The 27,399-nt window shown below is 49.4% G+C and overlaps 2 protein-coding genes across 4 annotated transcripts in view; one reads left to right on the plus strand and one right to left on the minus strand.

Annotated features, from left to right (window-relative positions):
* LOC107114207 (transcription factor IIIB 90 kDa subunit-like) overlaps window positions 1-27,399 on the plus strand; it is a 157,223-nt gene that overhangs the window by 119,388 nt on the left and 10,436 nt on the right. The window contains exon 5 of the mRNA XM_015415647.1: window positions 6,356-6,428. Coding sequence (XP_015271133.1) covers window positions 6,356-6,428 — 73 coding nt within the window. The remainder of the gene's footprint in view (window positions 1-6,355; window positions 6,429-27,399) is intronic.
* Window positions 14,593-19,694, minus strand: BTBD3 (BTB (POZ) domain containing 3). 3 transcript variants are annotated; one of them, XM_015415650.1, is made up of 5 exons: window positions 19,667-19,694; window positions 17,591-17,876; window positions 16,783-16,873; window positions 16,171-16,289; window positions 14,593-15,986 (listed from the first exon to the last, which is right to left on the minus strand). In XM_015415650.1, exons 2-5 carry the CDS (start codon window positions 17,785-17,787, stop codon window positions 14,954-14,956), a joined length of 1,440 nt encoding a protein of 479 aa, XP_015271136.1. In that variant the 5' UTR covers window positions 17,788-17,876; window positions 19,667-19,694; the 3' UTR covers window positions 14,593-14,953. The 3 variants fall into 3 exon arrangements, with proteins under 3 accessions (XP_015271136.1, XP_015271135.1, XP_015271134.1); XM_015415649.1 differs by lacking the exon at window positions 19,667-19,694 and adding an exon at window positions 18,181-18,317; XM_015415648.1 differs by lacking the exon at window positions 19,667-19,694 and having other exon boundaries at window positions 17,591-18,155.

Raw genomic sequence — 27,399 nt, forward strand, 5'->3', positions numbered from 1 at the left:
ACATGATGAATAAAATATTTTAAGACAAGGTGTTCAAATATTTTCCAAATCATTTCTAAGATATATATATGGTATCTGATTGATGTAATTTCTGTGCACTGAGGACAAGCAAGTCCTAGGTTACAAACTGAACTCTCCAATGCAAGAACAAGATGCATTTCTTCCTTTAGGAGGTGCTATTGTCACGAGAAAAGAAAAAGTTTTCAGTTTTGTTTTTGCATGTGGGCGGGTATTCTGTTTGTAATAACTGTTTGGATACACTATAGTTTTAACATGCTAGTTGTGATAATTTCATGCCAAGTAAAAATGTCCATAGTCATATTTTATGTGCCTAAAGTAACAGAATGACTTTCAATCTAGAAAAGACAAAAGAAGCGCTAATGTAGCATTGTTTTCAATTTTTTCCGAAAATGTCCGTTTCTCCCCGAAAAAAAACGGGTTTTTTCCCGAGCTTCAAAGTTTCTGGAAATTTTACATCTCTAGGTCAGCCAGGGTTAGTAGTTGGATGGGAGACCACCAGGGATGTCGCCGTGCTGAAAGATGCGATGGCTAACCACCTCTGTTCATCTCTTGCCCTGACCTGGATGGCCCAGCGGAACCCTCCTCTCGTCGGATCTTTGGAGCTAAGCAGGGTCGGCCCTGGTTAGTGCTTGGATGGGAGACCACCAGGGAAGTCCAGGGTCTCCGGGTAGGCAGTGGCAAACCACCTCTGTTCGTCTCACCTTGAAAGCCCTACAGGGTCTCCACCGGTCAACGGGGACTTGGTGGCACTTACGGCCGCCAGAGTCAGACCAGTCACGAGAGGGGCAGCCAAAAAGCGAAACTCGCCTATGTGATTTTAAAAAGAAATGATCTGAACTGTTTGCGAAAGGGGGAAGCCGTGCCCGTGAAAACGCACGGGTCAAAACGGATGGAGCCCTTAACGTGCCGTTACAGTTGAAGTGCGCTTGAGAAGCGGCTGGGTGCTTTGCGAAAGATCGACAACAAAGCACCATAAATTGACATAATGCAGCGATACATTCCCGTTATTGATTCACTCGAGTGCTGTGTGGTGATTTAAAAAAGAAAAGAAAATCATTTTCTGTATTCTCCGAGAGGAGAAGAAATGCCTCGGCTCCAGCTCATAAATATTTGAGTGGTCCAAAACGAAGTGTTGCGTGTCTCTCCCCCCCCAAAAAAAAACGGTTGCGGTGCCCCCCCCCCCCCCCCCCTTACAACCCAAGCATCAGTAACGCTCGCTTGCCGAGGGAGTCGAAAGCAATTTCTTGTTGCTGACTTTCTGGGATGGCTTTTTGCACTGGCATTAAACATGCATGAGCCGCGTGGAGAAACCCGTTCCAGTGGCGGGCGGAATACTGTGCGGGGTGGAAGGACGTCCTATCTTCGATTGATGATAAACTCCCCCCCCCCCAACACTGGACTCTCTTAGGCCAGACATTCCCTAATGCCCTCGATCTTCAGTGTTTTTGTGTATAGCTAAGCTGTCTGCATTGGGCTGTTCTGCAAATAGAGTGGAATAGATCAGAGACAGATAGTTGTATTTCTTTCCCCAGAATGTCAAAGGTGAGGTGACAGAGCGACAGTGTATATGCTTGCCTTATCTCCTCTCTGCTTGCTGTTTGCCAAGAGATGATAGGGAGTCAAGTCTGAAATGTATTCCATGGTGTCAACAGCTCTATTAAACCACTTTCCATTCTGGAGAGCCAGTTTGGCATAGTGGTTAGGAGTGTGGACTCTAATCTGGGAGAACCGGCTTTAATTCCCCACTTCTCCACATGCAGCTGCTGGTGTGACTTTGGGTCATTCACACGTTCTCTCAGAGCTGTTCCCTCAAGAGCAGTTTCTGTCAGAGCTCTTGTGGGGAGGGGAAGGGAAAGGAGATTGTAAGCCGCTCTGAGGCTCCTTCATCTTAGAGGGAGCATTGGTCACAACCTGACAGTTACTGTCTATAATGTTAGAACGCTCCCAGGCACGACTTCACAACAGTAATAGCTCTTGAACATGACACAGTACATATGTATGGATATTACACCGTGCCCTCAGACGACATACAGAAAGCGTCCATAGACCTCTCGTGACAAAACGATGTCACTGATGTAAGGCGGAAATTTCCCGTGCAGCCGTGTGCAGCCGGTTTACAGCCGTATACGTTTCCCAGGTACGCCCGCGTTTCAATCTGTCTTTCTCTCACATCATAGCAGCTGTGTGTATAAAATGGAACCAGATTTCACAGAATACATTCACAAAAATATTGCAGACCAGCAGTTCTCAGCTTATGTCGAATCAAGAGGTTCTCCGAATATATTCTGTGATGTCTTTTTTCCAAATACTGCACGGGGCTTCGCTTCAGTTAGTTTTGAGAACTTCCAGATTCTGCACAAGTTGAGAACGGTCGGTCTGCAATAATTCTACGAATATATGCTGTGAGATCTGGTCCCAAGTTATGTGCGCAGCCACTTTGAGAGGAAGATAGATTTAAACGTGGGCATAGCTGGGGAACACATACAGCTGTACACCTGCTGCACACAGCTGCAAAGGAAATCTCCGCCTTACATCAGCGACATCATTTTGTCACAGAAGGTCTACGGATGCTTTTTGAATGTCGTCTGAGGGCGCAGTGTAACATCCATACATATGTACTGTGTCATGTTCAAGAGCTATTATTGTTGTGAATTATTGCATTGTTGTTGTTCAGTCGCACAGTCGAGTCCGACTCTTCGCGACCCCATGGATCATCTCCCACCAGGCCCTCCTGTCTTCTGCCGTCCTCTGAAGTTGGCTCAAGTCTTGCCTGGGAGCGTACTAATATAAACAGGAACTGTTGGGTTGTGACCATAAACCTCAATATAGAATTAACGCATTAGTGTGAAACAGCAATATGCAATGGACTATTGCTTAATAAATTTGTTTTTATTTTAGTACAGAATAGTTCATACCGCTGATGGTTTTTCCTTAGTGCTTTCTTCCTTACTGATTCTGTATAAGGCAGCTTCATGCGTTTGGTGTAGTGGTTAAGTGTGCGGACCCTAATCTGGGAGAACCGGGTTTGATCCCCCACTCCTCCACTTGCAGCTGCTGGATGACCTTGGGCAAGCCACAGTTCTGTCAGAGCTTTCCTTGAAAGAGCAGTTTCTGTCAGAGCTCGCTCAGCCCCACCTACCTCGCAGGGTGTCTGTTGTGGGGAGGGGAAGGGAAAGGAGACTGTAAGCCGCTCTGAGACTCCGAGTGAAGGGCGGGGTATAAATTCAATCTCCTCTCCTCCTCTCTACCCCACCATGTTAGAAACACAAAAAGTCCACTTTTCCTCCAAGAAGGACATTTATATGTCTACAGGCCTTTTTTTTTGTGATGTTACTAGGAGCAAGGCATCGACTGTCACAGCGGGATAATCCGTTGCAGGTAGGGGCAGCAGGGGATGCTGCAACACACTTGCAGATGGACACGGGGATCAAGGAAGAGCAAGTCATTAGTAATTGTTATGAAAACCCCGCTTCCCGCTGGCAGTATGTGTCCCGCGTGCTGAGGACCCCTTGTTCAACAGGCATCTGGTACGAGCACGTGAAAATTGTGATTCAGGCTAACAGATCAGAAAACCGCCGAAGGACAAATTTAGGGGAGCAAGAGACCATAAATGGCCAACATTTGGTCAACTTGGCAGAGGGTATGGTTTTCCCCCCCAGGGTGGACTTTTCTGGCCTATAAGAATGGTGAACGTTCGACCATATCGGATGAACTTTTGTACAAGGAGAAAAAAAAGCATGGGTGGACTGTCCCTATGAAGAAAGGCTATGGAGTTTGGTGCTTGTTAAGTTTATAGAGAAGACAACGGGGTGGTGGTGGGGGAACGGCAGGGAATATGCAGTAAAGCAAAGGATGAAGAAAGTGGATAGAGTAGAGCAAGATTTGAGTCCAGTCGCCAACAAGATTTCCAGCGTATAAGCTTTCAAGAGTTAAAGCTCCCTTCATCTGATACTCTGACTTGGGGGGCTTTGACTCTTGAAATCTTATTCCCCCCAAATCTAGTTGGTCTCTAAAGTGCTATTGGGGCCAGTTTGGTGTAGTGGTTAAGTGTGCGGACTCTAATCTGGGAGAACCAGGTTTGATTCCCCCCTCCTCCACTTGCACCTGGCTGGATGACCTTGGGCAAGCCGTAGTTCTGGCAAGAGCTGTCCTTGAAAGGGCAGTTCTTGAAAGAGCTCTCTCGGCCCCACCTGCCTCACAGAGTGTCTGTTGTGGGGAGGGGAAGGCTGAAGAACCAACAAAGTTTTATTCTGGGTATAAGCTTTTGTGTGCATGCACACATCTTCAGATCCCAGAACAAAGTTTGGATCCAGAGGCACCTTTAAGACCAACACAGTTTTATTCTGAGTATAATGTTTCGGGGTCATGCACACTTCTTCAGATGCCAGAACAAAGTTTGAGTCCAGTGGCACTTTTAAGACCAACAAGGTTTTATTCTCGGTGTAAGCTTTTGTGTGCACGCACACTTCTTCAGATCCCAGAACGAAGTCTGAGTCCAGCGGCACCTTTAAGACCAACACGGTTTAATTCTGCGCATAAGCTGTCGGGTGTGTGCACATTTCTGCAGATACAGACGTAGAAGCGTTTGCTGCAGTTTGGTGTAGTGGTTGAGTGCGTGGACTCTAATCTGGGAGATCTGGGTTTGGTTCCCCACTCCTCCACTTGCATCCGGCTGGATGACCTTGGGCATGCCATAGTTCTGATAAGAGCTGTCCTTGAAAAACAGCAGTCTCTGTCAAGAGCTCTCTCAGCCCCACCTACCTCCCAGGGTGTCTGTTGTGGGGAGGGGAAGGGAAAGGAGTTTGTAAGCCGCTCTGAGACACCTTTGGGTAGTGAAGGGCGGGGTATAAATCCAATCTCTTCTTCTTCTTCCTCTCTTTTTTGGGTGTTTTTGCATTTTTGTGTGTCTGCGCATGCGTGTGTGTGTGCCCTTGCCTGGAAGTCATGGCAACCTCTGGCAACTCCCACTGGGGCATGGAGGACATTCAGAGAAGTGGCTCGATAGCCTGCCTGTGCCTCCCAGCCCCGGTATTCCTTGGAGGTCTCCCATCCAAATAACTGCCAGGGTCGGCCCTGCTTAGGTTCTGAGATCGGGCTCACCTGGGCTATCTGTGTCAGGGCAAATCTAACTCTTCTACTGCCGAACAACATAGCTATCCACCTGAATCTATCTGGAAACGGAATAGTTTTTCCCCTTTTCTTATAACTCTGACTCAGGTATCCAGTGATATTGATGGGCACCTGGGCTATCTGTGTCAGGGCAAATCTTAGTCTTCTACTGCCGACCAACATGGCTATCCACCTGAATCTATCTGGAAACGGAATAGTTTCCCCCCTTTTCTTATAACACTGACTCAGGTATCCAGTGATATTGATGGGCAGTGCAATTAGGAGAGGCAAAAGGAAGTACTTCACTCAGACTGCTATTGGCTTGGGGGATTCACAGGATTCAGGAGTGGGTACTAGTCCAGCTAGCTTTGCAGGAGAATTGCACAGTTTTATGGTGACTAGGTCCATCAGTGGCTATTAGCCAAGATGACTAAATGGAACCTCCATATTCACAAGTAACCCTCTCAACACCAGTGCTGGGGTGGGGGGAGGCTGTTGCCTTTTGTGTCCTGTTTGTAGACCTTCTGGGGGCATTTTACTTCATCACCCAAAGAGGAATTAACACGTGGAATTCAGTGCCACAGGAAGTGGTGGCAGCTACAAGCATAGACAGTTCCAAGAGGGGATTGGATAAACATCTGGAGCAGAGGTCCATGTGAGTGGCTATTAGCCACAAGGCCTAGAGGGAACACCCTGTCTGGGGCAGTGATGCTCTGTATTCTTGGAGCTTGTGGGGGGCAACAGTGGGAGGGATTCTGGAGTTCTCGCCCCACTGGTGGACCTCCTGATGGCACCCGGGTTTTGGCCACTGTGTGACACTGAGTGTTGGACTGGATGGGCCATTGGCCTGATCCAACATGGCTTCTCTTGTGTTCTTAAGAGCAGAGGTCCATGAGTGGCTATCAGCCACAAGGTATAGATGGGACAGTGTATCTGGGACAGTGATGTTCTATATTCTTGGAGTTTGGGGGGCAACAGTGGGAGGGCTTCTGGAGTTCTGGCCCCACTGGTGGACCTCCTGATAGCACCTGGTATTTTTGGCCACTGTGTGACATGGACTGGACGGGTCATGGGCCTGGTCCAACAAGGCTTCTCTTATGTTCTCATTTAGCTAGTTGTTGTGTGAAAGAGGATGCTAGACTTGATGGACCATTGGCCTGATGGAAGATACAGTTGTACAAAAATGAGAGTCAAATTTAACTTTTTTCCTCTTCTTCTTGTACAGGTGAATGTCTACGTGCTAGGAAAAACTTTCCTCTTGTTGGCCCGAGAGCTCTGTATAAACGCTCCTGCTATAGGTAAATTATTTATTTTTTTTAAAGTAAGAGTCGGCTTTGGGTTATGCTTGTGGCTGTAATTTCCTGGCAGCTTCTTGCAGCTAAAACATTTACATAAATGCCTTTAAGCATATATTATAAAGGGATTTCAAAATTAAATCCAGATGAGCCCAGAGATGAAAGCTGCCAGTCAGATTGGAGAGTTAACCTTAGAGTAAAAAAACGTTGCCGTGGTTTCTCTTGTTATCCAGCATGAACAAGATACACTTTCCTCTTCTGGTTACTTCTGTCCGTTTGTTTCTTAAGTATCGGTAAAAATGAATGGCTTTGCTTTAGCCTGAGCATGCAGTTCTCGATTTTAGAGTCCGCAGAAATAGATCAGATGGAAACGTTTACAAATGGTGAAAATTAACGACTTGTGGAACTGACTAGTGGTAGCCCATGATGAACGTTTGAAAACTTTAACAACAGATTTGCTTGAACTCGGAGCCCTGTACTGGAAAGAGCATCCATAGCGTGGCTGTGCATTCTTAACCAATAGGAGGCTCAGCCTGCTTGGGTGGGGGCTGTACCACATTAGGGAAGGGTCTGTAGCTCTGGTAGAGTATCTGCTTGACATGTATAACGTCCTAGGTTCAGTCCCCGAACATCTCCAGTTAAAACGATTGGGTAGTAGCAGAGATGGCCCCAGGTTTTTTCACCCAATAGTTGAGGATACATTCTGGCGCGCCCCCCCATGCGGGGCGGGATAGGGGCAGGTGCTGGAGCCGCAGCTGGTGGGCTGAGGGGGCGAGCTGCAAATGTATGCGGGGAGGATCACTCGAGGGGAGGGGGCCTGTGCCAGGCTGTAAAAGGAGCTCCAAAGAGACCATGGGGGTGGCGGTGGCAGAGGACGAGCGGCACTTTCCCGTTGTCCTGGGCTCTTCCCTGTCCCCCCCTCGCCTCCTTCTCTTTCTGTCTGGGGGGCTGCAAAGAAGTGAGTCTCTTGCCGGGGACGGAGCAAGAAGCCGGCAAGGGAGGCTTCCTGTGCGGGGCGAGGAGGGGACGAGGCCGGCCAGAATGGCGCCCTCGTCGAGCCATCACCCTAGGCGACAGCCTAAAATTTAACAATAACAGGCCGGCCCTGGGTAGTAGGTGATGTGAAAGACCTCTGCCTGAGACCTTGGAGAGCTGCTGCCGGTCTGAGTAGACAACATTCTTGATGGACCGATGGTCTGATTTCAGTATAAGGCTCCTTTGTGTGTGTGTTTGTGTGAGTTGTCTGGAATTGCCCTGTAACATGGAAACAGAGTTGTGTGGGAGGATGAATTTTCTCTCCAAGGGTGCTTAATGTATTTTTAATACGTTTTCGCGTATGGGAAATGGTAGCTTAAAGATCTAGATCATGAAAACAAAATTACCATCAGGTATGTTCTGAAACAAGTGGTCTTTCACTGTAGGCAGAGGCCAATTGCTATTTTGATGGTTGTAATAATCTTTTTAGTAGCCTGAATAGCCCAGGTTAGGCCAAACTTGTCACATCTCAGAAGCTAAGCAGGGTCAGCCGTGGTTAGTACGTGGATGAGAGACCACCGAGGAAGACATCGCAATGTAGAGGCAGGCAATGGCAAACAGCCTCTGTATGTCTCTTGCCTTGAAAACCCCATAAGTCATAGAACCAGAGTTGGAAGGGACCTCCGGGGTCATCTAGTCCAACCCCCTGCAAAATGCAGGAAATTCACAAGTTTTGTGACTAGATGGCACATAATTTTTTATTACTATAATCATCTTTTTAGAGAGTGGCACTTGATGAGCAACCTTGGAGGAATCGAAGTAAATCTTTCCAGTGCCATTTTGATGTCATAATCAGTTCTTGATAACTGTTGTCTTGATAACCCTGGCCAAAAACTAGTTTAGGCGGAACCGTTGTGGAGCTGTTTTGTTGACCAAAGATTTGCTTTGGGAACCAGGCTGTGGCACATTGATAAAGCATCTGCTTTTTTATGTCGAAGTTCCCAGGTTCAATCCCTGACATCTCCCATGTGAAAGAACTGGGTAGTAGGTGATGTGAAAGACCTCTTCCTGAGACCCTGGAGAGCTGCTGCCAGTCAGAGTAGACAATTCTGACTTTTGATGGGCCAATGGCCTTACTCAGTATCAGGCAGATCTATGTATGTGCTCGTAAACAATGCTAGGAAATAACATTATGTAGTCAACCAGCAGTGATCTTTCACTTCTGACGTATCTACAATTGGTAACAGTACCGCTTGGATGCTTGATGGACTGTTTTGTTCCCCCCAAAAGTGTACCGATCGTTGTAAATGTCACAAAATGGGTAATTGCATATAGGCACTTAATATTTCAAGCAGGAAATGCCAGAAGGTTCCAAAATAGACCACAGAGTGTCAGACGCCTCCACTTACCCTTGACTGATGACCAAAATTTTAGCCACTGTTAACAGAAACGGAAGGCAGGGGCTGAGAAGAAGTCATAGGTGGCTTGACGTGTGAATTGGGGGCTTCCAGGATGTCTTTTAGCTGCCCACAGCTATTCCAAATGCCATTGGACTAACTTGCTTTTCGGGCTGGAATACACGGTTCCTTGGGATGTTTTGCGGAATGTCCGTTTATAATAAGAGTACAATAGAGGCCACCAAACATGGCTGCAGTCTGGTTGATTTAAGGCAGTACTACTCGCTCTGCAGCTCAGAGACTGCCACATTTGCAGTTATCTTAGCCAAAAAAAGTTTATTTTCATCTCTGGCATGAGAATGGCACCATTGGGAGGCTTGCCGCTTACTATCTCCTTCAACAGTGGACGTTTCAAGGTGGGAACCACTGCCTAATCAGAAGCCCCATTGCACAAGGGCCTTCCCGCTTTCCTGAAATGTAGGGCAGGCACCATGTTGGGAAATGGGGCTCAGAAGAGCCACATCTGGCTCCTGAACCACTGAATATCACTGAACCACAACCGTGTAACCAACGATTTGGCACGATCAGTTTGTAGGAACTGTTACACAGGGGGATACATCAAGGAGGATTTGTATTGAGTATCCCAACATGGGAGCATCCCAAAGTTGTTTGGCTATTTTTTATGTCAGTTTGTCCGTGGTAATCTTGCAACATGGCTCTTCTATAATGGCCAAAAACAGTGCCCAGGCTCCAAAGAGTAAATTCATAGAATCACAGAGTTGGAAGGGACCCTACAGGCCATCTAGTCCAACCCCCTGCTCAGTGCAGGGTCAGCCTGACAAGTGTTTGTCCAGCTGCTGCTTAAAGATAGGCAGTGAAGGGGAGCTCACCACCTCCCTAAGGCAGCTGATTCCACTCTTGCACAACTTACTGTAAAATAAGTTTTCCCTAATACCCAGCCGGTACCTTCCTGCCCTTAATTTAAACCCATGATTGCGACTCCTCTCCTCTGCTGCCGAGAGGAACAGCTCCCTGCCCTCTTCTCTAAGGGACAGCCCTTCAGATACTTCAAGAGAGCCATCCTGTCCCCCCTCAGCCTCCTCTTCTCCAGACTGAACACTCCCAAGTCCCTCAGCCTTTCCTCACAGGGCTGGGTCTCCAGGCCCCCCAGTCATCCTCGTCCCTCTCGTCCGCACCCACCCCATTCTGCCCACATCCTTTTGGAAGTGAGGCCTCGAGAACTGCATACAATAAAATTAGGGCACTATGTATGCCTACTTTTTTTTTGACTGCATAGCTGGCTCTCGTGCCACATTGCAAAAATATTTTTGAAATTCGCCCTTTCAGTTTCAAAAGCAATCAATCTACCATGTAGAAACGGAGGGCCAGCTATTCGGGAAGTAGTAAATCCAACCCCCCCCATCTCCCCCCCCAGGCACACCAACCGAATTGCACTATTCTTTGTATCCGAGCAAGTATGTTATTAGGCCAGCTGCACACGCCCTCCTTCACAGTCTATCCTAATTCAGGATGATCTCGACTCGAGTATCGGTATTTTGCCTGCAATGTCTGATTTTGTAAGAACAGTGATACTAGACCGGGCTATATACACTTACACAACCAATTTTACCCTAGGTTACTCTAGAGCAGAGGTTCCCAAACTTATTTGGTCGACCGCCCCCTTTTCAGAAAAAAAAAAATTACTCAGCGCCCCCCTGGACATCTACCTTCAAGGACAAAACGCTAGCAAGGTCATGCTCAAGATCCTACAAGCTAGGCTTCAACAGTACGTGGATAGAGAACTACCAGAAGTACAAGCTGGGTTTCGAAGAGGTAGAGGAACTAGAGATCAAATTGCCAACATTCGCTGGATTATGGAGAAAGCAAGAGAGTACCAGAAAAATATCTACTTCTGCTTCATTGACTATGCTAAAGCTTTTGACTGTGTGGATCACAACAAACTATGGCAGGTCCTTAAAGAGATGGGAGTACCAGACCACCTCACATGTCTCTTGAGAAACCTGTATAAGGGCCAAGAAGCGACAGTTAGAACCGGATATGGAACAACTGATTGGTTCAGCATAGGAAAAGGAGTACGACAAGGATGTATATTGTCGCCTTGCTTATTTAATATATATGCAGAGTACATCATGCGAAATGCTGGCCTGGATGAATCACAAGCGGGAATTAAGATTGCTGGGGAAAAGATCAACAACCTCAGATATGCAGACGATACCACTCTAATGGCAGAAAGTGAAGAGGACCTAAAGAGCCTCTTGCTCAGGGTAAAAGAGGAGAGCGCAAAAGTGGGCTTGAAGCTCAACATCAAAAAAACTAAGATCATGGCATCCGGCCCCATCACTCCTTGGCAAATAGAAGGGGAAGTCGTGGAAGTAGTGACAGACTTCACGTTCCTGGGATCCCAGATCACCGCAGACTGTGACAGCAGCCATGAAATTAAAAGATTTCCTTGGGAGGAAAGTGATGGCGAACCTAAACAGCATGATAAAAAGTAGAGACATCACCCTGCCAACAAAAGTCCGCATGGTCAAAGCAATGGTATTCCCAGTAGTCATGTATGGCTGTGAGAGTTGGACTATAAGGAAGGCCGAGCGCCGAAGAATAGATTCTTTTGAACTATGGTGCTGGAGGAGACTCTTGAGAGTCCCTTGGACTGCAAGAAGAACAAATCAGTCAATCCTCAAAGAAATCAACCCTGACTGTTCCCTGGAAGGCCAGATAATGAAACTGAAGCTCAAATACTTTGGCCACCAAATGAGAAGGGAGCACTCACTGGAGAAGACCCTGATGCTGGGAAAGATTGAAGGTCAAAGACGACGGGGACGGCAAAGGATGAGATGGTTAGACAGTGTCATCGATGCAACGAACATGAAGTTGAGCAAACTTCAGAGGATGGCGGAAGACCGGAGGGCCTGACATGATCTGGTCCGTGGGGTCGCGAAGAGTCGGACTCGACTGTGCGACTGAACAACAACAACTGTAGAGCAGAGCTTTCCAAACTTATTTGGCCGACCGCCCTTTTCAGAAAAAAAATAATTATTCAGCGCCCCCCTGGACATCTACCTTCAAGAAGTGGACAAAAAGATCCAGTTTGTGGATCTGCACCTGGATCGTCCCAGCGCCCCCGAGGGGGCAGTACTGCCCACTTTGGGAATCAGTGCAGAGGCACGAGTTGGTAGCAAACTCTACCTCAAAGAAAGACTGTAAGAGCACAGGTGTCAACGCTATTCAGAAAACAAGATTTGAAAAGTATACGGTAAAATCTCCATCTTTAACTGGGTCTAGATCCAGGTGGGTCAGCTGTGTTGGTCTGAAGCAGTAGAGCAAATTTAGAGTCCAGTGGCATCTTTTAAGACCAACAGAGTTTTCTTCACGGTATGAGCTTTTGTGTGCATGCATGCACACTTTTTCAAAATGTATTTTCCCCAATATATTTGAAGAAGTGTGCACGCGCATGAAAGCTCATACCTTGAATAAAACTTTGTCGGTCTTAACGGTGCCACTGGACTCTTACATTTGTTTAACTGAATCTAGTTCACATAGCTGAAAAGGGGGCAATAAATATGGCCCGTTTTCTAACCTCCAGTGATTATAATATGGGTTTATTTCCTTTGTACCCTTCTTTTCCCCCAGTGGGGACCCAAAGCAACCTAGCAGTTCAAAAGCAAGAAATTGCAAGTAGATAAATAGGTACCACTTTGGTGGGAAGGTAACAGCGTTCCGTGCGCCTTGGTGTTTAGTCATGCCGGCCACATGACCACGGAAACGTCTTCGGACAGCGCTGGCTCTTTGGCTTTGAAACGGAGATGAGCACCGCAACCCTAGAGTCGGACTCGACTGGCTTTCGAGCAAGGGAACCTTTACTTTACTTACCCTTCTTTTCCCCCAATGGGGACCCAAAGCAACTTACATCATTCTCCTCTTTTATTCTCACAACAGCCCGGTGAGGTAGGTTAGGCTGAATATGGGTGACTGGCCCAAGATCACCCAGTGAACTCCCATGGCAGACTGGAGATTTGAACCTGGGTCTCCCAAAGCCTAGTCTGAGACTCTAACCACTACACCATGCTGGGTGGGGTAGAACGTGAGGTCCATGCAGTGTTCCCTCTAAGCAGAGTTAGTGTGAACTAGCTCCCATTTTTTTAGCCTCCAGATCACACATTTTTGCCTTCGCTCAGGAAGGATGGCTCCAGGACAAACTAATTTATGCAGCTGCCAAATTGCTGGCTCACAACTTTAATGCTAGTAGCTCACCAAGTAGAATTCTTGCTCACAAGACTCCACAGCTTAGAGGGAGCATTGTCCATCAGTCGCATTCTTGTTGCCCGTGTGTCAATCTTCTGTATAGGTATAAATGGGCGGACTGATAGAATGGCACTCTTCCTGGAGACCGCTGCATTGTACGAATCAGATTTTTGTTAATTGTCGCATTTTTGTTGCCTGTGTTTCGATCTTCTGTATAGGTATAAATGGACGGACTGATAGAATGGCACTCTTCCTGGAGACCGCTGCATTGTACGAATCAGATTTTTGTTAATTAGGATTATGTAGCTAGCCTTCCTTCCACCCTCAAAGTGGAGAGGGATGCTCAGTGGTAGAGCATCTGCTATGCTTGTAGGAAGTCCCGGGTTCAACCCCCAGCGTCTCCACTTAAGAAAGGACCAGGTAGTAGGTGATGTGAAAGACCTCTCTGCCCGAGACCCTGGAGAGCCAGTCACAGTACACAATAAGTGATCTTGATGGGCCATTGGTCTGGCTCTGTATGAGGTAGCTAGGGAGGGGTTGCGGCTCAGTGGCCGAGCATCTGCTTGGCACGCAGAAGGCCGTAGGTTCAAGCCCCAGCATCTCTAGTAAAAAGGACCAGGCAGCGGGTGATGTGAAAGCCTTCTGCCTGAGACCCTGGAGAGCTGCTGCCAGTCTAAGCAGGCAAGACTGACCTTGACGGAGCAAAGGCCTGATTCAGTAGAAGGCAGCTTCATGTGTCTTCTACCACATCACAAGGGACATTCCACTGAATGAAGGGGGTGGAGCAGCAACCTTGGTTGACTTCCCTTCTCATCACCGCAAGGGCTTGGAGTCTACGGACATTCCACTGAATGAAGGGGGTGGAGTAGCAACCTTGGTTGACTTCCCTTCTCATCACAACCGGCGCAGTGCTTTGTCTGCAAGGGTCTTCTGGCCGTGTCTTTTGGGGTCACAGGGCATCACAGGGCAGAGGAAGACAAAGAGACAACGCCACTTCTGCCACCGGAATATACAAAGGATCCGGTACTCAGCACCATTATCTTTTCTGCCCCTAATGGTTTGGAAACCGGGTGCATGGGTACTTATGAAGGCAAATACATCAGGCACGGGGAGGCGGTGGCTGCCCTTTTAGCCCGTCTAGCATGATTGACTTGCAGCACGGCAACTCCAGATAGATAAACAGACCCTATTTACACACGTAGGGTGGAAAAAGAACACGTTGAAAAATTTTCCGCCCCACGTCACTGCTCGGGAGGGGGAGGACTTTCGTGACCTGTCACTGCTGAATCCCACCTATTTCAAGCCATTGCCAGAACCTTGGTAAACAGCACAGTAAATATCCCTTATGCAGTACAGTCCTACAGGCAGTTAGGGGAGTTCGGCTCTTACTGCCGCTGGTAAGTTTGCATAAATAGGTACAGGATTGCAGTAATGCATTTATCCTCCCGTTGTAAAGCAGAGTCACGCCAAAATGTGGAAACGAGCCGTGGAGGGACCACTAGTCAACAAAGCACACCAGGTTTTAGGACAAGTAAAAATGTTTTTATATCCAACGTTCTCAAACCGCTCTACTTTAGAACATTCCGTTTGAGTCAGCTGTTAGTTTTATCTATATACAAAATAAACGCACGGTACGTGCAGAATTTTAGACCCTTTCCTCTTCCTCCCTCCCCCTTTTTCCCCCTGCGCGGTGCAGTTTAATAATTAAGTCAAATAGTTTAGGAATAAATAAAATAAGATTAAATTCAAGAGCATTCCTTCACTTAGTTGGATAGCTTGATGGTAAGTAGATAAGTAGGGTAACATTCCGTACTGCGGCTGCAGTGAAATTAAAGAGTATCCCCTTACTGCATGCATAGCAGCACCGGAATACAACCTAAGTGAAATGCATCATGCATAGAAAATGAGTTCTGGGATTTGCCCCCCCTGTACTCCTGTGCCGTTGGTGCTGTCCGAAGAGCACTGGAACTGGAATGTCACTTTGCCACACTGCACCTCAGTCATCCCCTCTTGGCCAAAGTAACTGAGTTCGTTGCCATCTAGAATGGCACTGACGTTGTAAAAAGTGTCCTGCTCCACCTGCACGGGGTGCTCAAACCACACCGAGAAAGTGTTACTAGATCCGTCGGAGGTGAACTTCGTCAGGTTCTGGGCGAGAACGGCCCCCAGCCGCTTCAGTTCGATTTTGACGCTGTATTCGGCTTTCCCCGAACTGGACCCGTACAGCCCCAGTCCGGCTATAAATATCCGTTTGTCGACAGCGAACTGGATGCTGTCGCAGCGACCCCGGTACCTCCACTGATTGCTGCGATAGGCGGAGGACTGGAACCGGTGGCACCTTTGGGGCACGAGCCCTTTCCTTTTCGTCAGCGGGAACTCAAGCTTGGGCTTGTTGGCGGCGGTATACCACAGGAAAATATTGTGCCTCTCCTCCAGCGTGAGGATGTCGGACTGAGCCGCTCCGTTGGCAAACTCTTCCAGGGTCATGGTTGGAATCCGTACCAAGTATAAAGCTTTCCCTAATACATTCCGCTTGTTCCGGGGCGTGACTGGCAGGCCCTGCCTCTTACATTCGGCCTCGGCCCAGTTCAGAACGGCCTCGAAGACCACCACCTCCTTCGTGTTCAGCGCCTCCCGGGTGACGATGATCTCAAGCGTCTGCTGGTCTATCTCGCAGAAGCCCTCCGACTTCAGCGCCATCTCGGCCTGCGCATCGATGACTTCCCAGCAGCGCTGCGTCAGCTCCGGTTCCTCAAAGAGTCGGCTCTGAGACAGCAGGACGCAAGCGTTCTTGGCCTCTAGGCTGGTCTCCAGAAAATTGACGCAAGCCTTTGCCAGCGCGGGGACGATGTACTTCTTGGCGGCGTAGAGAGTAGCGAGCACCGTGTCTGCTTCTAGGTCAATTTCGTCACTGTACATATACCTATCGGTAACAGAAACACCCCTTTAAGTGAAAAAAGTCTCAATTCCGCACCTAGCATGAATTTCACATCCTATCAGGTGCTTAAAGGCATTTTTTCCCCACACCGCTAAATGACGTGGGGGGGGGGAACCCACAGGGCACGATTGACGCGAGTCATCCCAAGCTGTCTTGACTTGCTACTTACTTTAATAAGATTAGGAAAGCTGCCGGTTCCACATCTGGTATATGGATTTCAGATTTGACCTCTGCGAGATCTCCGTAAAACATAGCATAGAAGACAGAGCTACCAACTGCCAAAACGTACTGCGTAAAACAAACAAACAAACAAAAATATCCCAAGTCAGCTACAGTGGGGTTGGCAGCTCTGTTGAGAAGGCAGCAGTGAAGTCTGCAGTCCCTGAACACTAAAGGGCAGGAAATCCCTCCCTTCCCCTGCGGGGCATCATTTCAGCTATAAATAGGCTTAGACTGGGATGTATTAATGCAGGTTTGTTCAGTCTAAAAGATGTTCAGTATCTGGTTTCAAAACAAAATCCCCTCCTCCCCCCCCCCCGCTGTTTTCAGCATGCACTATTTGCCCAATTTTTCGTGTAGTTAGAACACTGCTTCACTGCATTTTGTACAATACTGGTTCTAGGGGTCCTGGAAGAAGACGGAATTTGAGGCGAGGAGTTAGCAGAAACCGGGGAGGCAAGGGGTGGGGGTTCAAGCATCTCCTGATAAACCTGCTCTGAGTGTCCCGAGGTGGATTCGTGCCACGTTACTGGGGGAAAAGGGGGGAAATCCCACCACAAACCTTGTGAGCCGGAACTTTCTTGGCCGCCCCCAGGGGGCCCACAATAAAATGCACGTCAGCCATCAGTTCGTTATTGAACATGAGCGCGTTCCTGCGGATTTACGGGAAGGGGGGGGGAGAGAAAGGGCCCGGTAAACAAAACAGCAGTAACCGACCCCAGCCCCATTTCACAGCTCTGCAAGTTGTCCATCCTTTTGCACTCTTTCTTTCTTGGTGTTGCCTGCACCTGGTCTTGGCACCAGTTAGGGCACCTTGAAAAACAGTAACCGACCCCAGACCCATTTCACAGCTCGGCAAGTCGTCCATCCTTTTGCCTTCTTTCTTTCCTGGTGCCGCCTGCACCTCTGTGTCTTGGCACCAGTTAGGGCACCTTGAAAAACTCCTGGAACTTTGGGGATGGAACCTGGGGAGGACAGGGACCCCCGCGGGATGCCAAGCCCATCGCGTCCACCCTCCAAAAGCATCCATGTTCTCTGGGGGAACTGACCTCTGTCCTTACCCCCCAGGCTCCCTGACCTCCAGTCCCCGGGGCAACAGCTCTTCCCCACCGGCGTCTGGCCTTCCCCCAAGGAGGCAGGGGGACAGCAGACAAGACAGGTAGCAATGCCACCGGGGCAGCCAAAAGTTCGTCTGTGGCTCCCCGTGCAACTTCCCTGCTAGTTGGCTGGCGCCGGGGGTGCGCGGAAGCAAACCAGGCTGCAGCGGGAGCATGCCCGGGTTTCCACCTGCCGGGCGTTGGGTGCGCGTTTGCGCCTTGTCTGGGGAGGGAGCTGCTCCACCGCGGCCGGTCCGGCGTCCCCGGGCTTACCTCTCCCGCAGGGTCGGGTGGAAGGACTGCCAGTTGGCGCTCTCCAAGTTGTTGTTGTTGAGGTTCTGCAGGGGCGGCGGCGGCGGGGGCTGCGCGCTCTGCTGGAGCTGCAGGGCGTTCTTCTTGCTGTTGGCGGCGGCGTTGCTGTTGGCGAGGTTGGTGTTGTTGGCGCTGGCCGGGTAAAGTTCCGCAGCCATCTTCTTCTGGAGGGCGAGGGGGGCCCCGGCCTCATAGCATGCTGGCCCCTTGCCGGCCCTCACGCTCTTTTTGGACTTCTTTAAGGTCTCTGGAAGCAGAAGAAAGAAAGTCAAACACTTCATGATCCGGCCTCGGAAGCAACCATGGTCCGGGGGCATCGGCTGGGGGAGAGGGGGGCCCACATCAGAGCGCAGTCCCGACGGCCACCGAGAACCCGGGAAAATCTGCCTTTAAGGCCAAGGAGGCCGGTTCGCGTCGCTGCCGGCGGAGCTCAGCCCAAGGACTTTGCAGTCATAAAATTTGGGAGCTCTTTTGTGTTCCTGGAGGAGGCGCTGGAAGAGGAGGAGGAGGAGGAGGGATGATGCCCTAATGACTCATCGCCAGCGGCTCACCTGGCCAGGAAGAGGAGCGGCGCGGATGGGGGTTGTCCCAAATCGGATCCGGAGCACTGGCTCCCCTCCCCGAATCGGACGCGTTCGAGCCGCGCGTCGGCTTCCCCCGGAGGACGCGGCAGCTCCCCCGAACTTCTGCCCGGGGAGGGCGGGAGGGCGGGCGGGAGGAACTCGCCTGGTTTCGTTTCTCAGCGGCTCATCCGCGAAGACTCTCTCTCGCCTTCTCTCTCTGCTGCCAGCGGGCCGCAAGCCCCGCGCACTCGGGGCGACAGACCCCCGTCGGTTTTGAAACCGCAGCGGCAGCACCCCAAATCCCAGCGGCGGGCCCGAGCGTGCAAAGGCGGCGATCCAAGTTTCGCAAAGGGACGCCTCCTTTGCAACAAGCCGCAGATGGCTGCGTTGGTGCGGCGGCGGCGGCGGCGGGGGAGTTAATCCTGCTCAGGCAGGCAGGCAGGCGGAGCTCCCTCCTGTATCCGCGGAGGGCTGCCCTCCCCCGGCCCTCTGCATCGCCCTTCCCAACCTCGTCGCCTTCTTGCAACCGCGTCTCTCTCTTTTTTTATCGCAAAGGCTCCGGCGTGCCCGTCCGCGTGTGCACGCGTCCCAACGTGTTATGTGCCTCCCGGACCGTCTCCTTCGCCCTGGCGGCGGCGGCTGCTACCTCCGCCTCCTCCTCCCTCCTGCCTCAAATAGCCAGCAGCGGCTCCGCGCGTCACCGGCGCCCGCTCCAATGGGGAAGGAAGGGCCGGCCTCCCTCCCCTCCCCCGCCAGACAATATGTCATTCTCTCCCCGCTCCCTCGCCGCCCGCCCACCCCTTTGCTCTCTCGCTCTCTCGCGCGCGCTCCCCTCCGCCGCCCTGCTGCTGCTGCTGCTGCTCTCGCCAGTCCCCTCCTCCGTTCGGGAAATTTACAGGAAACCCAAATTCGCCCTCCTCTTGGAAGGGGGGGGGGTGGAGAGAGAAAAGAGAGACAAGCTTTGCAAGGAGGCGCAGAAAGCCCAGCGTAGTCCCCGGGTGCAGGCGAGGGCAGCGCCGCCGTTGCAAGTTCGCCTCGGCTGCAGAAGGCAATGCCCGCCTCTCCCTCCAAAAAGAGGTTTGTTTTGGAGAGGAGGAGGAGGGGGAAAGTTTGGTGCCTTTTCGTATTTTGTCCGCCTCCTTCCACCCTCCCACAGTCGCTTGCATGGGAATCTTTCCTCTCTTCTCTCTCCCCCCCCCCCCCCCCCCACACCCCCCCCCCCCCCCCTTTGGCGGGGGGGGCGCCCCCACTTCTCCCCCCCTCAGTCCGATCGCAAAGAGGGTGCCACGGCCGATGTTTGCCGAAGAAGAGGCCGCCCACGAGAGCGCAGCGCCTGGCCACTTGGCGAACTCGGCGGCGCCCTAGAAACGCTGCAGCTCGGCTCCAGCCTCTCGCCCGGTCCCCCCCGACTGATTAAAAGCAATCGCCCTTCACCTACCCACCCACCACGGCTGTCTCTCTCTCTCCGCCTTACCAGGCGCCTCTTGGTCCAGACGCAGCCGGGAAAGTTTGCGCGGCGGGTTGAGCCGAGGAGTGCGAAGCCATGATCCAAGCCGGGGGAAGGCACCGCGGCAGCAGCATCAGGCGTGCGGGAGGGGCTGGCTCGGCGAGCCCGGCGATGTGCGACAGCCACGGCGGCGGCGGAGGACCCGGGCTGGCTCCTTGCGAGCCGGGCCGGGCGAGGGCGCCCCTGCTCCTTCTGCGCGGCGCTTGCCTCCTTTGCCAGGCGCCTTTCCTGCCTGCCTTCCCTCCCTGCTGGCTTTGAGCAGAGACCCGCGGGGGGGGGGGAAATAACCCCGTCCTTTTAAACTTCTCTCTCTCTCTTTTTTTTGGGGGGGGGAGATGCTGGAGGCAAAGCAGAGTTGGTCTCAGGGCCGGTCGTCAGCCCTGCCAGAGGTTTGGGGCCGATTCTCTGGATGCAAAGGGGAGGGTTTTCATGGCAAGTCGAGAGAAAGGGTGCAGATCCTTGGAAACTGTGTGGCCCACTGGCTGTAGAGGCCTTTGTAGCTTTCAGGAATCTCGTACAGGTTGCAGTTACATATAGGCAGAATATGTAGGGGCGCTGGGTGCCTGTATTCATACTATGGTAATAGGATAGGGTGTTTCGGAGGTCATTAATTCATAGGGTGGCCTTAACTCAGGAGCGACTTGAAGACACTCAACACTCACATATATTCTCCTTTGCCTTTTATGGATGTGAAAGTTGGACAAGGAAGAAGGCCAACAGAAAGAAAGTGGATTTGTTTGAAATGCGGCGTTGGAGGAGAGTTTTACGGATTCCTTGGACCAGTGTTCCCTCTAAGCTGAGTTAGTGTGAGCTAGCTCACAGTTTTTAGCCTCCGGCTCACACATTTTTGTTAGCTCAGGAAGGATGGCTCCAGAGCAAACTAATTTATGCAATAGCCAAATCACTTGCTCACAACTTTAATCCCAGTAGCTCACAAAGTAGAATTTTTGCTCATAAGACTCCACAACTTAGAGGGAACATTGCCCCTGACAATAGTCAATGGCTGCATGCTCAGAGGAGAGTCTCTGTGTGTCCTCCCTATCAGGAAAGCAGCACCCCAAAGAAAGAGAACTATTTCCTATTGCTTGGAAGATTTTATTACTCCTGTTTCCCCTCCCCCTTGCTCCCAGGTCAGCCCAGGTCAAGGCATCTTTTTCTGTTGTCTCCAGGAAGTCCCTTCCTGTAACCTGTCTAGCAATTAATACCTCCACCTCTTTTCCCTGCTTGGAGGGAAGGGGGGTGAACTCGCCCATTCCATTATCTCTCCTGCTAGATCCATTAGCATATCTTAAGATATGTGTCTGGAAGGCCCTTGGCTAATTCCCTCCTCCCTCCTGCTTGTTCTTAGCTCAGAGGGGGGGAAATAGTCAAAACCGTACAGTGAATGTACTTTTTCTTCCAAAAAGTAGAGACATCACCCTGCCAACAAAAGTCCGCATGGTCAAAGCAATGGTATTCCCAGTAGTCATGTATGGGTGCGAGAGTTGGACTATAAGGAAGGCTGAACGTTGAAGAATAGATGCTTTTGAACTATGGTGCTGGAGAAGACTCTTGAGAGTCCCTTGGACTACAAGAAGATCAAATCAGTCAATCCTAAAAGAAATCAACCCTGACTGTTCCTTGGAAGGCCAGATAATGAAACTGAAGCTCAAATACTTTGGCCACCAAATGAGAAGGGAGCACTCACTGGAGAAGACCCTGATGCTGGGAAAGATTGAAGGTCAAAGAAGACGGGGACGGCAAAGGATAAGAACATAAGAGATGCCAATGTTGGATCAGGCCAAAGGCCCATCCAGTCCAACACTCTGTATCACACAGTGGCCAGAAATACCAGTGCCATCAGGAGGTCCACCAGTGGGGCCAGGACATTAGAAGCCCTCCCACTGTTGACCCCCCCAAGCCCCAAGATGACAGAGCATCACTTGCCCCAGAGTCCCTATCTATACCTTGTGGCTAATAGCCACTGATGGACCTCTGCTCCATATGCTTATCTAATTCCCTTTTGAAGCCGTCCATGCTTGTAGCCGCCACCATTTCCTGTGGCAGCGAATTCCAAGTGTTAATCACGCTTTGGGTGAAGAAGGACTTCCTTTTATCCCTTCTAACCCGACCGCTCAGCAATTTCATGGAGTGCCCACGAGTTCTTGTATTGTGAGAAAGGGAGAAAAGTACCTCTTTCTCTACCTGCTCTTTCCCATGCATAATCTTATAAACCTCAATCATGTCAGCCCTCAGTCGTCGTTTCTCCAAGCTAAAGAGCCCTAAGCGCCTTAACCTTTCCTCATAGGGAAAGTGTTCCAACCCTTTTATCATTCGAGTTGCCCTTTTCTGCACTTTTTCTAAAGCTATAATATCCTTTTTAAGGTGTGGTGACCAGAATTGCACACAGTATTTCAGATGAGGTCGCACCATTGATTTATGTAGGGGCATTATGATATTGGCTGATCTGTTTACAATACCCTGGTGGTTAGACAGTGTCATCGATGCAACGAACATGAAATTGAGCCAACTTCAGAGGACGGCGGAAGACTGGAAGGCCTGGCGTGATCTGGTCCATGGGGTCGTGAAGAGTCGGACTCGACTGTGCGACTGAACAACAACAACAGTGAAGCCCTGCTCGTGTCCAACCTCTCAGGAGACAAGGCATTTCTCTACAGTCTGGCAAGGTCTAGCACAGGGGTGTCGAACTCATTTGTTATGAGGGCCGGATCTGACATAAACAAGACCTGTGCCATAAAATGTCATGCCAGGTAGTGGAGATATAAACTTTATGAAGGACACAAACACAAAGGGTTTTTTTTAATGTAAAATAAAAGCATGCTTAAAACATTAGCACGTGCAGTATTGTGTTTATTTAGCAGTGTGTGATAACGGACACCTCTTGCTCTGAATTATTGCATCAAAATGTCTGTGCTGTTGCAATCTTGAGTATGCTGTTCAGGTGTGTATCTGTAAGCTGCAAACCTACGATGACACAGCAGCAGCAGAACTGGAAGAAGAAGCAGAAAACAGTTCCACTGCAGGCCTGATAAAAGCCCTCTGGGGGCTTGTTCTGGCCCCCAGGCCGCATGTTTGACACCCCTGGTCTAGCAGGAGGTGATGCTAGACAGGTACAGACAAATCCCCCTGGGGAATGAATTCCATACTTTTGGCATCATTGACCATGAAGGCCTTTTCTCAGGCCACCTGTCTATCTAGCCTGTCTATCTAGCCTCAGGCGACTCTCAGATTTCAGGGGGTGCCTGAAATTGGAAAAGAAGATTTAAAGAAGACTCTGGGAGAGATCATCGCTCCAGTAACAGGTATATCAGCGGATGAAATAGTAAAAGACATGGAGGCTGCCTATCGGGCATACTCTAATTATATCAGAAAAAATAACCTGCCTGGAGAGTCAAGTGACTCTGCTACTTCGGGAACGGATGAGGACTCTGTGGGGGAAGCGGGAGCGGGAGTAACAAAAACTGTGTATGACTTTAGGGATAGAAAACCGAAGTAAGGGCAGAAGGACTCTGTAAATTGCTCTTTGGAGAAGATGCTCAAGAAGTACTCTCACAAAGAATAACTTACTAATATAGAAGATGTGTTAAACAAGAACTTCACAAGTATATTGTATCACTAACACTAGATTAACATGGAAAGGATCTCCTACTCTTGGGTTTTTAGTTAGTGTGGGTATCTTTCCTTTATCCTTAGATGTAGTCCCCCCTTCCTTTATTTTTCGTTGTAGTTAATAGTCTTATGAAAAATAATAAAAATACCCTCTTGGGGTTTTAAAAAAAAAAGTATGAGCTTTCGGGTGCAAGCACACATCTTCAGATACAGTGAAATAGAATTTCCTCAGCCATTACATATAGAAGGGGGGGAGGGGTTAGTTACTAGGAAGAGCCAATTAGAGTCCAGACAGAGTCAGAAACAAAAATTGGAAATTACCAGTCCATACATATAGGTAGAGGGTGAGCAGAAGATTAACATACAACATAATGAAGATGTTTAACAGATACAAGGTTCAAACAGGAATAATAAGTTTAGTTTATATGGTAACCATTTGAGTTTGAGTTCAGTTCTGGGGCAAAAACAATGAAGGAAATAAATACGTCAGAATCGAAGATTGATGTATCCTTAATTGTAGAATGCTGAGACTAATTAATTGAGACCCAACTTTGTTCTTGAAACAAATGTTTTTTAAGCAAAACCTCATCTTTATCAACAGACGAGCTCAGTCAGAGCATCGGCTAAGTAAAACTGCCACAAAGAGTTAACAATTTACCTGGCAGGAAATGAGAAAAACTGCTCTCTTTTCTCTCTCCAGAAGAGCATATAAAAGTGCAGAACAAAGCTTTTGAGAAGATCTGCTTGATTAGAAATTGCCCCCCTGAAAGAGCACTGTTTATATAATTCTTTTCATTTGGAACGGGAAATATCCAATAGAAAATTACTTCAATACAGCTGTTACGCGGCACCTTTTTATTGCTCGTTTGTGCGGTGGTGGTCCGGGACTGCAAAGCATTCGGTATAGGTGGAAGAACAAATAAGTTCACAGATTTAAATTGTATTGCATACTGAAAATGGAGTTCCGAATGAGGAACTGCAAGTAACTAAACAGCCATCAATACAAACAATCAATGGGCTTTGGAATTTTAATTACGCCGGTGTTATTGTTCTGCCTTGTTCAGCTGCTCTTTTTTTTGTCTACTGAATGAAGCGGCCCTATAGTGCATCAGACCTTTGGTCTGTCAAGGTCAGTATTGTCTACTCAGCCTGGCAGCTGCTCTCCAGGGTCTCAGGGAGAAGTCTTTCCTTTCACCTATTCCCTGTTCTTTTTCACTGGACATGCCGGGGATTGAACCTGGGACCTTCCGCACGCCAAGCAGATGCTCTTCCACGGAGCCACAAAATCCTGAGGGGCTTCAAAGAGCAAAAAGCCTACCCTGCCTCCCGTTGCTCCAAATGGATTTCTGGAGACTACTTCTGCACACCTCAATTGACAGGGCCAGCAGATGCTTTTTTGGGGGGGAGGCAGAACAGATTTGGGACCCCCAGTTGATGATCCTTAGGGGGCCAAACAAGACAAGACATTGATGGTTCTGTTTGTGTGACTGGTGATTAACACATGGAATTCACTGCCACAGGAGGTGGTGGCCGCTACAAGCATGGACGGCTTCAAGAGGAAATTAGATAAACATATGGAGCAGAGGTCCATCAGTGGCTATTAGCCACAAGGGTTAGATAGGAACTCTCAGGCTGGGGCAAGTGATGCCCTGTATTCTTGGTGCTTGGGGGGGAGGGGTCAACAGTGGGAGGGCTTCTAATGTCCTGGCCCCACCGGTGGACCTCCTGATGGTACCTGGTATTTTTGGCCACTGTGTGACACAGAGTGTTGGACTGGATGAGCCATTGGCCTGATCCAGCATTGGCTTCTCTTATGTTCTTATGATCCTATAGCTACTGTACCTAGGGTTGCCAACTTCAGGCTGGGAAATTCCTGGCAATTTTAGGGGTGGAAACCTCCAAAGGAAGTTTAGAAAACTAGTTAAGGGCCAACAGTTAAATACATCAATAGGCATAGACAAAAACTACACATGTTTATTTCAGAAACCTATAAAAACCTTGTAAGGGCCCAAATAAAGCCCCATAAAACGTTCAAAGTGACAAATGCACAAAAAAAGAACAGTGTATGACCTGACGTGTTTTGGCTCACAGGAGCCTTCTTTAGAAGTCAAATAGTACGGAATGCAGAATACAACAGGTAACAAAGCTCCTGTTACACTTGTAAGGCAGTAAACAATTAAGATAGGACCAACAATGGAATGTTCCAGTCTGGAACTGAATGACACACAAAAAGGTTTTTGTTTGTGGGGCCAAAAATGTATCTGGCCTTGTGTCAGAAGTAATTGCATATATTGGAAATAGTAACAGTACCGATATGTGCCTTCCAGTTCAGGTCCTAAGGTTTTATGAGGCTTTATTTGGGCCCTTACAAAGTTCTTATATGTTTCTGAAATAAACGTGTACTTTTGTCGAATTATGGTGCTGGAGAAGACTCTTGAGAGTCCCTTGGACTGCAAGGAGATCAAATCAATCAGTCCTAAAAGACTGTTTCCTGGAAGGCCAGAGACTGAAGCTGAAGCGCAGATACTTTGGCCACCCAATGAGAAGGGAGCACTCCCTGGAGAAGACCCTGATGCTGGGAAAGACGGACGGTCAAAGAAGAAGGGGACGGCAAAGGATGAGATGGTTAGGCAGTGTTATCAAGGCAACGAACATGAAATGAAGCAAACTCCGGAGGACGACGGAAGACAGGAGGGCCTGGCGTGATGTGGTCCATGGGGTCGCGAAGAGTTGGACTCGACTGTGCGACTGAACAACAACAACAACAAACTTTTCTCTATACCTATTGATGTGTTTAACTTTTGGCCCGTAACTAGTTTTCTAAACTTCCTTTGGAGGTTTTTGCTTGGTTGGTTTAGTTTTTCTTCCCTTCTCTTTGTGGGTTGCGGTTTTAGGGGCGGAGCCTTGAGAGGGCAGGGTTTGGGAAGGGAAAGGACTTCAACAGGATATAATGCCACGCAGTCCATCCTCCAAAGCTGCTGTTTTCTCCAGGAGAACTGATCTCTGTTGTCTGGAGGTCAGTTGAAATTCCGGGGGCTCTCCAGGTGCCACCTGCAAGTTGGCAACCCTAGCTGTACCTGTGAGTTTCCCCAAGAAGGTAGCCCACTTTCCAGGGCAATTTCAGGTTGGGAGAATGCTGTGGGCGAGAAGAAGAATAGGCCTCTAGGCAACAGATTTTGAGAGAGAGAAACGTGCTGGAAACACTGTTCCAGGAATTCCCAGTTTCTCCTACAGTTAAAACCCTCAAGAAGTGGAGGAAATCATAACCTTCAATAATTTCCTCAGGGGTGAAAGGAGAAGAATTCCTACCTCCCCTCCAAAAGAAACTGGGGGCTGTTTCCAAATCCAGTTTCACCCCCCCCCGCCACACATTTGCTTCAGATATTTGCCCTCCCTTCGCCTGTCAACTGACTGATGCAAAGGCTCCCACAGTTCAAAGATAATCATAGGCCCCGGTCACACGCGCAGGAAACTGCGGGGGAGAAGTGTGGCTGTTTGCCCCGGGGCAAACTAACACGCAGTAAAGTGATCATACCTCCTGTGGAGGTTCTGTGGAGGTACCGTGGAGCTTCCGTGGTTACGGAGAGGCGTCGATCACAACACATGCCTGCGCGCAACGAAGAAGCGCGCGGCGCGGCGAACTGGGTTTCTTTTTTTGTGTACACTACGAATGCGCATGCTCCGTCGAGTGCTTATGCGCAACCACGGAGACTTGGGGGAAAAAAAAACCTTCTTCGCAAGGGGACATGTGAGAAACCATTAAGGTAGAATTGTATGTGAGATAATGGCCAGAACATCCAGCGTGAGAATGGTGTGTGTGTGTGTTCCAGTAGTCCTCTTGCAGCCTAATAGCCCAGGCCGGCCCCATCTGATCAGAACCTGCAGGTTAGAACTTGGCCACCAGGGAAGCCAGCATTGCAATGCAGAGGAAAGCAGTGAAAAAGCACCTTTGCCAGTTTGGTTGCAGTGGTTAGGAGTGGGGACTCTAATCTGGGAGAACCGGGTTTGATTCCTCACTCCTCCACGTGCAGCTGCTGGTGTGACCTTGGGTCGGTCACAAGTTCTCTCGGAGCTGTTTTCCCAAGGGCAGT

The sequence above is a fragment of the Gekko japonicus genome, unplaced genomic scaffold (genome assembly GCF_001447785.1).
Source record: "Gekko japonicus isolate JY-2015 unplaced genomic scaffold, Gekko_japonicus_V1.1 scaffold3171, whole genome shotgun sequence".
In the NCBI taxonomy this organism is placed as follows: domain Eukaryota; kingdom Metazoa; phylum Chordata; class Lepidosauria; order Squamata; family Gekkonidae; genus Gekko; species Gekko japonicus.